Source organism: Lontra canadensis, unplaced genomic scaffold (genome assembly GCF_010015895.1).
Source record: "Lontra canadensis isolate GAN:19392208 unplaced genomic scaffold, GSC_riverotter_1.0 scaffold324, whole genome shotgun sequence".
Classification (NCBI taxonomy): Eukaryota; Metazoa; Chordata; class Mammalia; order Carnivora; family Mustelidae; genus Lontra; species Lontra canadensis.
The window spans coordinates 86,773-100,583 of NW_022631318.1; the positions used below are offsets into that span (position 1 = coordinate 86,773).

Consider the following 13,811-nt stretch of genomic DNA (forward strand, 5'->3'; position numbering starts at 1 on the left):
ATCCCCGCCAAGTGTGTAAGCCCCAAACCTGGGAGTCATGCTTGATTTGGCCTTTTCTCTTACACCCACTCATCCAGTCCAGGAAGTTCCGTTCGTTCCTTTGGAAGACAATTCTCCATCATCACTGTCTGTGCAGTGGTCACGTGACCCACTTTGCACAGCCCATGGGGAGTGGAGCTCAAGGAACCAGAGCCAAAGCTGACCCTCCGGCTATCACTATTGCTTTCAGTCATAAAGTCTTAAAGTCCGCGTCAACAAAACTGTGGCAAGCTAACGCGTTACCTTATAAGTAGAGTTAAATCTCAGATGATACAGTCTTTGACAGTTTTGGCAATGAGGTCAGAATGGCTTTTTCAAAGAGGAAGTCTGAGGGCCTTAGGGGCTGAATTAACAAAATTTGAGAGAAGTACAAGAGAATCAGTAGAAAAGTGTTGACCAAATTCTATGGCCAACGAGGCAGTAATAGTGCTCCCCTTATTCCCTATTAATGAATGAGGTGGATCTGGGGAAGGGCTGAGGGCTAAGTGACCGGAAGTGGGTTCAGATAGAGCGGCGGGATCAGTGCTGTAATTGTTGCTAACTCTCCCCTAGGATATGGGGTGGATTTCCTCCCTAATCTTTTTTTTTTTTTTTAAGATTTTATTTATTTATTTGACAGAGATCACAAGTAGGAAGGGAAGCAGGCTCCCTGCCCAGCAGAGAGCCCAACGCGGAGCTTGATCCCAGGACCCTGGGATCATGACCTGAGCTGAGGGCAGAGGCTTTAACCCACTGAGCCACCCAGGCGCCCCGGTCTCTCAGTTTTTTGCAGCAGAACCTGGCAGCAAAAAAGGAGCTTTGCCTGTCTGCAGGATTTCTCGGAGACAGAAAAATGCTCTGGAAAACCACAGATGAGGCACTGATTAGTATTTGGGTTCTTACTGACTTGGATTGGATTTAAAATGCTGACAGAGGGGCTGCATTCCAGAATGAAAGTGACACAAAGAAATCTAGATAAATTCTTGGGGTTGGCTGCGGCACTGGAAAACTTCCCCAGCCCTTTGGCTAAAACCAGGCGAGACTCTGAGAGATGTTATCACGATGAGACAGCAAATGCCCCGGATTAAGATAGACTTCTTTTAAAAAGTCACTGCTGCTCAAGTCAAGGCTGAGTTAGCCTAAGTGCACAAACCATGTGCCCCAGGCAGAAAGCTATCTCCTTTTGGCTTCTGAGTCAGGGAGTTCCCAAAGTTGAAATGAAGTGACAATAATGATGGTCTTGCTGTGCTGTCTAGGGTTTGGGGGGTTCAGAGACACTGGACCTTTGTTCTACTGAGCTAAGAGTAGCTGCTGCATGCTTAAAATTGAAAGCTTATGTTCTTTACTCACTAGTGTGGAGCCACTCTTTCCCTCTGCTTCTGATGCCTCCTTCACCCACCACCCTGATTTTAACTGCTTTAAGGAGAAGGATACTCAGGTTTGTCTCTCTCTCTCTCAAAGAAGTAAATAGTTAAAATAAAACCTATGATGAACACACTATCAACATTTTAGATAAGAACAGAATCAATAACAGAGCTGTGGTAGGACAGAAATAATGTTTGGGTGCAGTATTTTTTGAAATAAAAATGAATGCTAAAAACCTATGATGGGGGTGCCTGGGTGGCTCAGTCAGTTAAGCATCTGACTCTTGGTTTTGGTTCAGGTCATGTTCTCAGGGTCCTGAGATTGAGCCCTATGTCAGGCTCCGTGCTCAGTGGGGAGTCTGCTTAAGATTTTGTTCCTTTCCCTCTACCCGCCTCCCACCGCTCACATGCATTCTTTGTCTCTCAAATAAAGAAGTCAATAGTTAAAGTAAACCCTATGATGAACACACTACCAACATTTTAGATAAGGACGGAATCAATAACAGATCTGTGGCAGGACATAATCAGTCTTAAGGCAGATACTGATCCTGTGTTGAGGACTGTTTGTACAAGGATCAGCTAGCCCCCTTTATATTGCCTAGTGAAAACTGGGGCCTGGGGCACATCCCTAAATGCTGCGCTCTGGCTACAGCTGTGGCTGTGGGTAGTAAAGTCCTTTGTCTCTGAATCGGCAGTCCCATGTCTTCTGCCAGCATCCCTGAAGCCTCACAGTCTAACCTGGTAGATTGCAAGATGGGTAAAAACCCAAGGCAGTTCTTGACAGGTTCCGTCTCCATTGTTAATATTGTACCATGTGATGGGAACACCCACCGCAGCCACCTAACCTGTCTCCCCACTCCCGCCTTTACCTTTAAGTCTGTGTCTTCAGCAACTTGATATTTTTTGTTCTTTTTTGTATAGAATGTGAGATCATACAATGTGAGATTATCAAACTCATCTGCTTAAAATCTTCCAATGGTTTCTTTTTCCATATAGATGAAATCTAAACTTTTTTGCTCTGGCCTGTAAAGTCCTACATGATTTAGCTTCCCTGCCCACCTCGCAGAGAAAATCACTCTTCCATCTATTCATTAAACTATAGCCATAAATACCTTGCTTTTCCAAGACTTTTTTTTTTTTTTTGGCGTGGGGGTGTTCATCCTTGCTGTTTCTTTTGAGTAGCACATAGAATCCCCATTGCTAACTCCTTCCCGTCCTTCAGCAGAGTATTATGAAGTAGGCACTAGCAGGGGTGGCAGACAGATTTTGAAAGACTTTGAGATTTGATATATTTCTTTTAAATCTTCAAAATAGTCAACATGGGAAAACTAGAATGCCTTTGTGAGTATTTGAACCTTGTCAAAATTCCAGTCGCCTCCAGAGGCTCTGCTTACCATGGGGAAAGTGCCCACCGGTGCCACACCCTGTAAAATCCATCATCTTGAGACGCAGAGTATGGTCCTTTGTCCAGCAGCATCTCCACTACCTGAGAGCTTACCAGAAACTCAGAATCTTGACCTGCCTCATTTCTTACTGGATCAGAATCTTTTTTTTAGCCAGGTACGCGAGTGAGCTGTGTACATTGAAGCTTTAGGAACACTGCAGTGACATCACCCTTTTTCTGCCATCACAGCCCTTGAAGCACTGCATGAATTACCTTGCATTTTCATGGGTTCGTTATTTCCTCTCCATCCCTATCCTCCCCTCACTCTCACTAGCCTGTAAGTTATAAATGTTATAAAAGGTATGTTTGTGTTGATAGCTCTATCTCCAAGGCCCATAATAAGTACTCAAATATTTTGGAAAGACTTGAATGAACAGAACATTCCATAATTACTATTAAATCCTTTATGGATGATTTTCCCCCAAACATGACCTAGCTTTTATTTGTATCACTTCAACTGTGATTGGATCCCTGATGACTCAGTGTTTGATTTTTATGCTATCTTGTGGTACAGAAGGAGATGGCCTGGATATTTCTCAAAGATGTTTGAATTTTTGGATTCTTACCTCAAGTTCTTGCTTGCTAGGTCTTGGATGCTTTTATAGTTTCAACTAGTTTTGCTTGTTCTAGACTCCATTCTTTCAAACTCATCTGCCATATTAAGGATAGAGAAATTTGGGGTATAATATGAAAGGCATGGATTTGCATTGGAAAAACTTGTCCTACTATTTCTTACCTGTGCCACAGGGGAAGTTAATTATCCTCTGAGTTTGTTTACTCACAGGGATACTAACATTTGCCTTTCGGGGTGCTAATGAGGATAAGTGAACTTACATATGCAGAGTATCTAGCATAAGGTTGAGGGTTGATCAGTACAAGTTCCTATCTTTCCCTCTTACTTGTCATCATGTCACTTTTTGCCTGAGCCAACAACCAACCAATGAAAATAAAAATTTAAAAATAGCAGGACCTCAGAGCCCTTACTCATTATTTAAATGAATTCCTCTGCCTGTTAAAAATCTCACCAAGTGGCCAATTTCCATTAGTTTCTCACTAGACTCCTCCTCCGAACCCATTTTCTACTTGAGTAAGACCAGTATTCCTGTGTTCTGCTTGGTTCATTCCTGTCTTGCCTCAAGAATATTCCCTATATGCCTTATATTCTCTAAGCTCTGTAACTGCACTTTCCTACCAAGGTACAGTGCGAACTCCCTTCTCTTGAAGGAGTATTCCTGGAAAGACCATTCTTACTGATCCAACTCTTTTTTCAAACCAGTAGGCATTTAAGAGCTTGTTTCACCAATTTAATTATAAATTCTCCTGTGTTAATCTTGAATTCTTTCATGCTTGTTAATTTTTTTCCCATCTGGGATATGAGCTTTTTGAAGACTAGAGTAGTGCTTTATATTTATTTATAATTCACAAGGGGTGGCAACGTACTGAGTCATAGACCTTGTTGACTGTTTGATGGCCAAACTCCTACTGGCTGCCTGTAAATATTTGGCTGAGTACTTTTCTAATGCTGTTCATTCTATCTGAAACACCTGGTCTCCCTCTGGGACATTTTAAATCTCATTCTTGTATTGGAATTTCTAGAACAGTGGTCTCAAGTTCAAGTGCTTATAGGTTCATGCATATGCCTAAGTGAAGGGAGCCAGTTGTAAGCATTCCAGGATTGGTAGCTGTGTGCTCTGTCTAGAGGCATAAACACCAAGGTCTGGCTCAATGTTGCATGCAGGAATTTGAGTCCGTTAAGAGAAACCAAGAAGGGGTACCTTGGTGGCTCAGTGGGTTAAGCCTCTGCCTTTGGCTCAGGTCATGATCTCAGGGTCCTGGGATTGAGCCCCACATTGGGCGCTCTGCTCAGCGGGGAGCCTGCTTCCCGTCCCCCCCACTGCCTGCCTCTCTGCCTACTTGTGATCTCTGTCTGTTAAATAAATAAAAATAAAATATTAAAGGAACCAGCTTTTAAAAAAAAGAGAGAGAAAAAACAAGAATTTGAATATTTGTATAAAATTCCTCAGTTTTCTAATTTTGACAAATATTTCAAAGAATTTCAAAACAGCACATGCCGACCTAAAGACATCTGTGAGACAATAAGAGCATGTAATTCACTAGGGCCGTGGTTTTCAGGCTTGGCTGAAAATTACTCCCTTGGGGAGCTTTGAAAAATCCAGTTGTCCGGGCCACAGCCCAGGCCAATTAAATGAGAATCTTTGGGACCATGTTCCAGGTACCAATACTTTTTTTTCCAAAGCTACTCCATTGATTCAATGTACAGTCGAATTTGAAAACCAATGTGTTGGAGTCTCCATTCTATCTTCTTATTTCTTTTGCAAATTTAGGATTGGAATTATTTGCAATTATTTGCCTCAGATGATTTCAGTGTGATTGGGTGCCTTAATTAGCTTGGACCCGAAAATGCTCTGCAACCTCTGCCCATTTGCTTTAGGCCACATGGTAAAACTTCTGGTATTGTCCGCTAATTCCTTTGAGTCCGTTGATCTCTTATATTGCTATCCTGTGATAGGAAAAAAGTCATTTTTTTTTTGTCTTTTAGAAATAAACATTAATTCATTCAATAAAATTAAATTTTCATAATGCTATTTGTTTATTCTCAGTAGTATCATCTGCTCTTTTTTCTTGGTAGTTTTTTGGAGAATGAGTAGTTTCAAATCACATATCCAGGGTTAAATAATTAATATAGTAATTGGTTCATAGTCTCCATACCCTAAATCATGTCTGCTGAAGATAGCTTCCTAAGAATTTAAGTCCTTCCAGATCTGTAGGAGTGGCTGTGAATGTGTAGACAAAGGATGGAGATGGCAGCATTAAAATGCATTAGCTCTAGCTGTCCATCTTAATCCCCACACTCTCTCGGTTCTAAACCCCTTGTGGCTCATGTGATATGACCTTTGATTTTGCTGATTCAGTTCTGATATTTTCTCTACTGTCACATTTTCCAACTTTTTTTTACAGTGGTCGTAGCATGCCTGACCATTACCCCAACCCTGAACTTAAGTTATTTTCCTTGTTCTTCCTTTAGTTTAGTCTGTATTTTGAACATGGTTGCGAATCATTTAAAAGACAAGCAACATTGAGCTTTGCGAGTCTCTTGAGGCCATATTTTAAATAGCTTTGTCTTCTTTTTGAGCTGCAATATTCAAGATTTCGGTAATACAGGAATTGCTGGCAAACAGAAGATTTGGGGACGGTTACAGCCTGCAGCAGTACTTTACTTTGTGAAATTATGAGGTAACAAGGAAACGTTTTGCCTCTGGAAAACTTTACGGCAACTTAAGAAATATGGAGACTAAAACCAGTTGCCTCAAGAGAAAAAAATTCTTAAACTCACTCCTTAGAAGATACTAAAATCAGAAATATATGCAAAAGTAACTGATGGATGGTTTCAACAATTTGAGAAATTATGGTAGAATGACAAACTGTTTCTTTCAGAAGAGAAGAATTATATTGATGCCCAGAAATTTGAACTATGCATTGCTAGAGGCTTTATGAATAATGGCTTCATTAGGTTCCTTGAACTTATGCATTAATATATATATATATATATTTTAAAGATTTTATTTATTTATTTGACAGAGATCACAAGTAGGCAGAGAGGCAGGCAGAGAGAGAGGTGGAGGCAGGCTCCCTGCTGAGCAGAGAGCCCGATGCGGGGCTCGATCCCAGGACCCTGGGATCATGACCTGAGCCGAAGGCAGAGGCTTAACCCACTGAGCCATCCAGGCACCCCTGCAGTAATATTTTTAACTAGTTCAAGGAATATGCAGCATACACCTACAGAAACTAAAACTGTATAACAAGTGTAACAAATTAACATTATGTTTTAATCTGTTTTAGAGAAGTAATGATGCTTATTTGAAGCTTGAGTCACAGTGTTTAGATCTGATATTGGCTTAATGTTGAAAGTCTCTTTTAATTTATGGATTAATCTGTGGCAGCCAGGTCCTCTTTCATCTTACTTGAAGTATTCTCACCAGGTTCTTAGTGGTTTAATTCTTACCATCTGGTGAATCACTTTCTAAATGTAATTAAAAGTTTTAGGTGGGTGCGTGTATTAGATTTTTCTCCTACTAGATTACAAATTGCTTAAATGACCATGTCATTTACATTTATTTTCCTTTCTGTGACTAGCACAGTGCTTTGTGTATTATACTCACTAATTAAGTGCTTTTAAAATATATTGGATTGATTTCCATATATAATATGGTTCATCATGGCATTTGCAGTTACCAACCTAATAAATGAGATGAAATAGGTCTATTTCAAATCCTACATAGCAAAATATTGGCAGGATAAGGGAAGAAGGAAAAGAAGAAACCATTCAAAGACTTACTCTGTAATCACTTGATGTCACATAAAATATTGGGAGGAAGGCCAGCCAAATGATGCACGTGGTGTACATGGTAAAACCGATGAACTTAGCTTCGTTGAAATTTTCTGGGCACTTCCGAGTTTTGAAGGCGTACACAGTGCATAAGATCACCAGGATGACATCGTAGGTCAGCGAGATCAACATGCTGGAATCTCTGACATTGCATTTTAAGATGACTGTTTCCCGCTTCTCTGGGAGAGTATACCGCCTGGTGCCTGGAGCCTCCAGGATCAGCCACACAGACACCACCACAATTTGCACCAGTATCAGACCCAGGCAGATGAAAACCTGAGAACTAGGGCTGATGAATTTCGGCCTCTGAGCGCCATTCTTTACCCCATCAAAGATGCGGGCAATGCAGTTTGTCTTGGTCAGCAGGGCTGAGTAACAGATAGCGAAGGATGTTCCTAGCCCTAGTCGGCGCAGCGCACAGATGACTGGGGATGGCTTTGCGATGAAGAAGAAGGTCATGCAATAGGACAGACTGACCCCAAACAACAGGATGTAACAGAGCTCCCGGCCTGAGGCTTTGACCAAGGGCGTATTGTTGTGCTTGATAAAAACAGTCACGACTATGCAGGTACACATGAAACCCAGGCAAGCGATGGTCACCGGACCAATGGCCCAGGCGTCTTCCCACTTGATGTAGTCCTCGGGAAGATTATAGCAGCCAGACAGGTCTGCAGTGGGCCACTGCCCGAGGCCACAGTCGATGCAGGTAAACTCATCAGCCAAGTATTCGTAGGGCTCACAGGGGATGCAGATCCAGCAGCAGACATCCCCTGGTTGCATGTTCTTCATTTCATTGGGGGCACAGGGGTCACTGCACTGGGAAGTGGGGACTGAGCTCCGGGACCAGTGGATAGCGTCAACATCCAGGGATAAGGTTTCTGCCCAGTGACCGACCTTCAGGTAGGAGTACTTGCCACCCACATACTGGAAATTGAACACGTTGTACCGTCCCATTCCGTCTCCAAAAGTGTCGAACTTGACAATGCTATCCGCACCTTTATTTGGATTGAATGGAGCTGTGACATGTAAAGTAAAAGGGGAAAAAAAAAAAAAAAGAACATTGTTTAGACATTGAAGGAGAGATCAATGACTTGATGCCCCGCTTCTAGCAAAACTGAAAAAACAGTGAACAGGGATTCCAAGGCTGAAATAATTGACTACCATGGAGTTTACACATTAAAAGCTACTAGAGTACTCATGTATTTATGAATTCATTCATTTCACATTTCCAAGTGCCTCCTGTGTGCCAAATGCTCGGGAAAATCCCAAGCACAATACAGCGCCTGCCTTCAAAGGAGCTGATTATGTAACAGAGGAACTGGCTAACACGTAGTTGGAGTCTCTGCCGTGTGTAAATATTCATTCCCTTAAAGATTTCACCGTAGGAACCGGGCACAACTTTGTGTCTCATCCTTATTACGTATTTATGGTGTATAGACAACAAAGTGTTAGATGTTTTCATGAAAATAGAGAATTAATACGAAGAATTTTCCTCTCTCAAAATGAAGAAAAAGCTTTTCATTACAAATGTACAGTATGCTGCCTTTTTAAACTGTTTTTTAAAACAAGTATGATTGACATACAATGTTATGTTCATTTCAGGTCTATACCATAAGGATGCAACAGTCCTGTACATTACTCAGCGCTCACCACAATAAGTATAGTCACCATCTGTCATCATACAACATTATTATGATATTATTGACTGAATTCCCTATGCTATAATTTACATCTCCATGAATTAGTCACTTTACAGGGCAAGTTGGTACTTCTTAATCCCATTCGGTACCTTTAATGCCTATCCCTCACTCATCTCCCCTCTGCAACCACCATTTTGTTCTCTGTATTTAAGAGTCTGGTTTTTGCTTTTTAAAATTTGGTTTGCTTTTTAGATTCTACATACAAGTAAAATCATATAGTATTTGTCTTTTTTCTGTCTGACTTATTTCACTTAGCATAATGACTTTGAGGTCATCCGTGTGGTCACAAATGGTAAAATCTAGTTTCTTTTTTTTAATGGCTGAGTAATATTTCATTGTGGTACACATGGTAAAACCAGTGAACCCCACACTCCACATCTTTCTTATCCATTCATCTGTCAGTGGACACTTGGGTTGCTTCCATATCCTGGCTACTGTAAATAAAGCTGCAATAAACACTATCTTTTCGAATTAGTGTTTTTTTTCCCTCTGGGTAAATATTCAAGTAGTGGAATTACTGGATCATATAGTATTTCTCTTTGTAATTTTTAAAGGAATCTCCATAATGTTTTCTACAGTGGCTGCCTATGGTCTGCTTTTAAACAGTTCAGGTGACTTAGAAGGGAAAAAATGGTAACCCACCCACAATCCTTTAACCCTAATATTTTCATATTTGGGGGCATATTATGCTCTATGTAGCATGTTTATATTCTCATAAACATACGTGGCCTGGATACCTTAAAGGCACCAACAGTATATGGAAGCTAGGTGACAGTGCATTAAAGTTTGTTCTTGACGATACAGTGTTCAGAGCCCTTTCCCTGTCTCACAGCTTGCTGCAAGGATTCAAGAAGAGCAGCTCTCCGAGCATTTATGTTTCCTCTCATCCAGCTGTTTGTTCATCATGTTTCTCTTGCCAGTGTCTGGGCCACCCTGACCATCCATTTTTATGCTACCTGCTTTGGTCTGTGTGCTTACTATTTCACATTGTCCATCTTTATGCTTTCAGTGGGTGTAGAAGAAGAACGTTGCTGGTATCTACTGGTGCACAGGCAGACTCTACTAGTTAGACTAGGCTTGTCTGTGTGAATAAGTAGACCCAAAATTGTTCAGTGGCTCAAAAACAGGGACGTTTATTTCTCCCTCATGAGATCTGGGTTGGTGGGTGTTTCTCCACCACAGGGTGATTTGGGAGCCCAGGTTCCTTTTGTCTTGAGGCTGTGCCAATTTGCAGGGTCTCCTCTTCATCGGCATCCATCCAGTGGAAGGAGGGAATGTGAAGCAGGTGTCCCTGCTTCTTAAAAGGGTAAACCTGGAAGTGCATCTGTTTCCATTCACATCTCATTCAGTAGAAATGAGTTTTCCAGGGCCACACTCATGTCAAGAGGGGCTGAGAAATATAGCTTAGCTAATGTGTGCAGCTAGAACCCTGCCATGCAACGAGAAAATGGAATTTGGAAGACACTGTGTCCTTACTCTGCAGGGGTTTTCTGTCTTTGTTGTCTTCTTCCTGAACTCCATTCCACCTTCTCTGGGGTTCACGTTGTTCCAGCCAGTGGGCAAACGTCTTACCCTTCTTGGGTGAGATACTTTATGAAGGAGAAGGGTCCCTCATTGACTTACTTGGGTCCTTGGTGAAAGGAGACTTGACAATTTACCAAGTAGCCCTCTCCTGCTTAGGGCTCATAGATGCCCTTGGTGGCCTACATTGGGTGGTTTACCATGATGTTTCAGATCACATATAAAATCTGTTAGCAAGTGTAGTCCAATATGCCAAATTTATTCCTCATTTATGATTTTTTTTTTCCCTTAATGATTTTGTTATCTTAGTTGCAATTCAACTGTTTTCTTTTTTTCTCTTTTTGGTTTTTGGATTTTTTTTTTACATTTCAACTTTACTAACTAATCTTTACCTAGCTTTCTGTCACATTCCACAACCCCATCACATATGCCTATGTGTGTCTATATTCTAGCTGTGAAGTGGCTTTGAGCTCATAGTGGTATGAGGGATGTGGTATGAGGGCACAGTTTGGGATTTAGATGACTTGTATGTGATTCTCATCTCTGTCCTTTAATAGTTAGCCAGATTAATCTTTCTGACTCTGTTTTTTTAATCTGCAAATTATAAATGAAAATTATAAATAAAGTAATATAAAAATATAAAATGAACATTTTCTACTTATTTTTAGCACTTGCCAGATACGAAACTATATGATAATTAAGTCTATTGTATTTGTTTTTTCTCTTCATCTCTTTCTACAGTGGTATAATCTTTTTGCCATTGATACAACTTTCGACTATGCTTTAATATCTGTCAGGATGAGTATATAATAGGAGTTGAAACAACTTCTTACTATAATTTTAGGAGTAGGAATCAGTATCAGAATTCTTACATTACATAACACTAACCTTGTTTGGTCTATCACTAAAGTTTTAGGGACTCCTTTCATATGTTACTCCATTTATGTTTAATATTTTAACACATTTTACATCAAGTGTAATAACTTCAGATGTGTTATTAATTTGTTTACTCTCAGCTATGCAATCAATCTCCACCAATGTTCAACTGATATCAGATTATTCTGTAAAAGATTTGTGAAATGAACGTGTTTTACATTCTTAATTTAAATTCTTTGTTATTTTTTTCAAAGATTTTATTTATTTATTTGACAGATAGAGATCACAAGTAAGCAGAGAGGCAGGCAGAGAGAGAGGGAGAAGCAGACTCCCCACTGAGCAGGGGCTTGATCCCAGGATCAAGGGATCATGAACCTGAGCCGAAGGCAGCCGCTTAATGACTTGAGCCATCCAGGAGCCCCAAATTCTTCATTATTTTAACAAATATTTTAAAGTTTCTTAAGAGTAATGTATTTGATAGATGATAAAAAATGCTTGCTTTGTCTTTTCTGAGCTGGAAAGTGTTATGGATAAGACTGTTGAACTGTAAGCTAACAGTATAAGCCCTAGAAATAGAAAACATTCCTTTGACAAATCTTTTCCGGAAATGATCTAAGGTCATCAACTGGATATTGGGGGAGACTGGCTAGTTGAGGTTAACAGAATAAATAACACATCTGAGGTTCTTGCATTTGATGTAAAACATGTTAAAATATTCAAGGTTTCACTTATTTGTGATATATGAAAGGAGTCTTTCAAATTTTTAATGATTTGTTAAGCATAAAATAAAGAAACTGAGTTTGATGTTAACATAAGAATTTTGATAGTGCTTCCTACTTCTGAGGCTAAGCTAATAACATTTCAATTCCCACATTTTTTCTTGTTGGAAAATGTTGACCATTAATACATTTTTAAAAGATCATAGATAAAGACTTTAGCTCTTGCTTTTGCAGAATGTTGCCATTATTCTCATGAGACTATTTTAAAGCTGAGGGGCAGAATATATTTAGATTTTCATCAGTTTTTTTCCTCTCTACTTTTTTATTTTGAAAAATTTCAAACCTACCAAAATGGTAAAAGAAAATTATAGGGGACACTACAGTATTGGGATCACCTAGAATTAACTAATTGTTAATAGTTTGTCATATTTATTTTATCTGTCTCTATTTATTTTTTGCTAATATATTTGCTATTAAAATTCTTTAAAAGTGAAATACCTATACTGAAGTATGTATAGAGCAGGAGTTGGCAAGCTCTAGCCCATGGGCTACATTCTGCCTCTTACCTATTTTGTAAATAAAGTTTTATTAGAACATATCATGCTCATTTGTTAAGCCATATTATCTATGGCTGTTTTCCCACTACACCAGTAGAGATGAATAGTTGTACTTAAGATTGTATGGCCCCCAAATATTTACTATATGATACATTTCATCAAAATCATATAAACTTTTGTTTTATAAAAAATTGGCACATTCCATATCAAAATATATAGAGCAAAAGGAACCCATACACAGCAATTTGGAGCATACAATTTGGTAGTAAAGTTAAATACTCATGTATCTGTTTTTTTTATACATGTTTTTTATACATGTACCCTAGAGAAATTCTTGTACATGTGTACCAGAGACATGTAGATGAATGGTGTGAGTACTGTGTATAAGGGAAACACAAGTGGAAACAACTTCAGTTTCCAAAAAATTGGCACCAAAAAAATATTTTGTGTATTATTCACAGTATCATATTGTTATGAAATAAAACTAATGGTAGCAATGGGGACAAAGATGGATGTATTTTAGAAACAATATTGTGTGAGAAGACAATATGACTCTACTTTTATAAACTTCTGAGATGAACCAAACTCAATATACCATTTGGGGATACATACAGAAGTGATAAACTTTTAAGAAAAAGCAAATGAATGATAAAGACCAGATTCAGGATAATGCATATCGGATGAGAAGGACGTATATAGAAGGATGGGCCCGGGAAGAGCGCAGAGATGGTTACCCATTATCTTCTGCTTCTTGTTCAGATGAAGTGTTTCCTGTGAATAATTATTTTAGTGTTGTACTTCATAAACTGAACTAAGTATGTTCTTTGTATGGCTTAACATTTCATAATAAAAATATTTAAAATATTAAAATGCGAGAATATGCTCTTCCAGACACAATAAGATGTATTAATTAATCTTGTCATTCTAGGGGACTAATGTTGCCAGTGTTTATTTTTCCTGATTAGCACATTTGGGGGCTGAGCGTGTAGTTACAATCAATTGCTCTTGTCGATATAATGAATTACTAGGAGATTTGCTAAGATATAACAGAAAATATAAATAATTTATATATATTAATTACAATCAGGGAAAGAACCACTCTATTTAAATGACATCAAACAATAAAAAACTTCAGGATACATTTAACAAACTATGTGAAGGTGCAATTTACTTTCTATCCATTTTGGATCTAACCTCAAGAACT

The 13,811-nt window shown here is 39.2% G+C and overlaps 1 protein-coding gene across 1 annotated transcript in view; it reads right to left on the reverse strand.

Moving 5' to 3' along the window:
• LOC116862780 (metabotropic glutamate receptor 3) overlaps positions 1 to 13,811 on the reverse strand; it is a 76,497-nt gene that overhangs the window by 17,626 nt on the left and 45,060 nt on the right. The window contains exon 2 of the mRNA XM_032850174.1: positions 7,184 to 8,250. Within this exon, the coding sequence (XP_032706065.1) occupies positions 7,184 to 8,250 (1,067 nt within the window). The remainder of the gene's footprint in view (positions 1 to 7,183; positions 8,251 to 13,811) is intronic.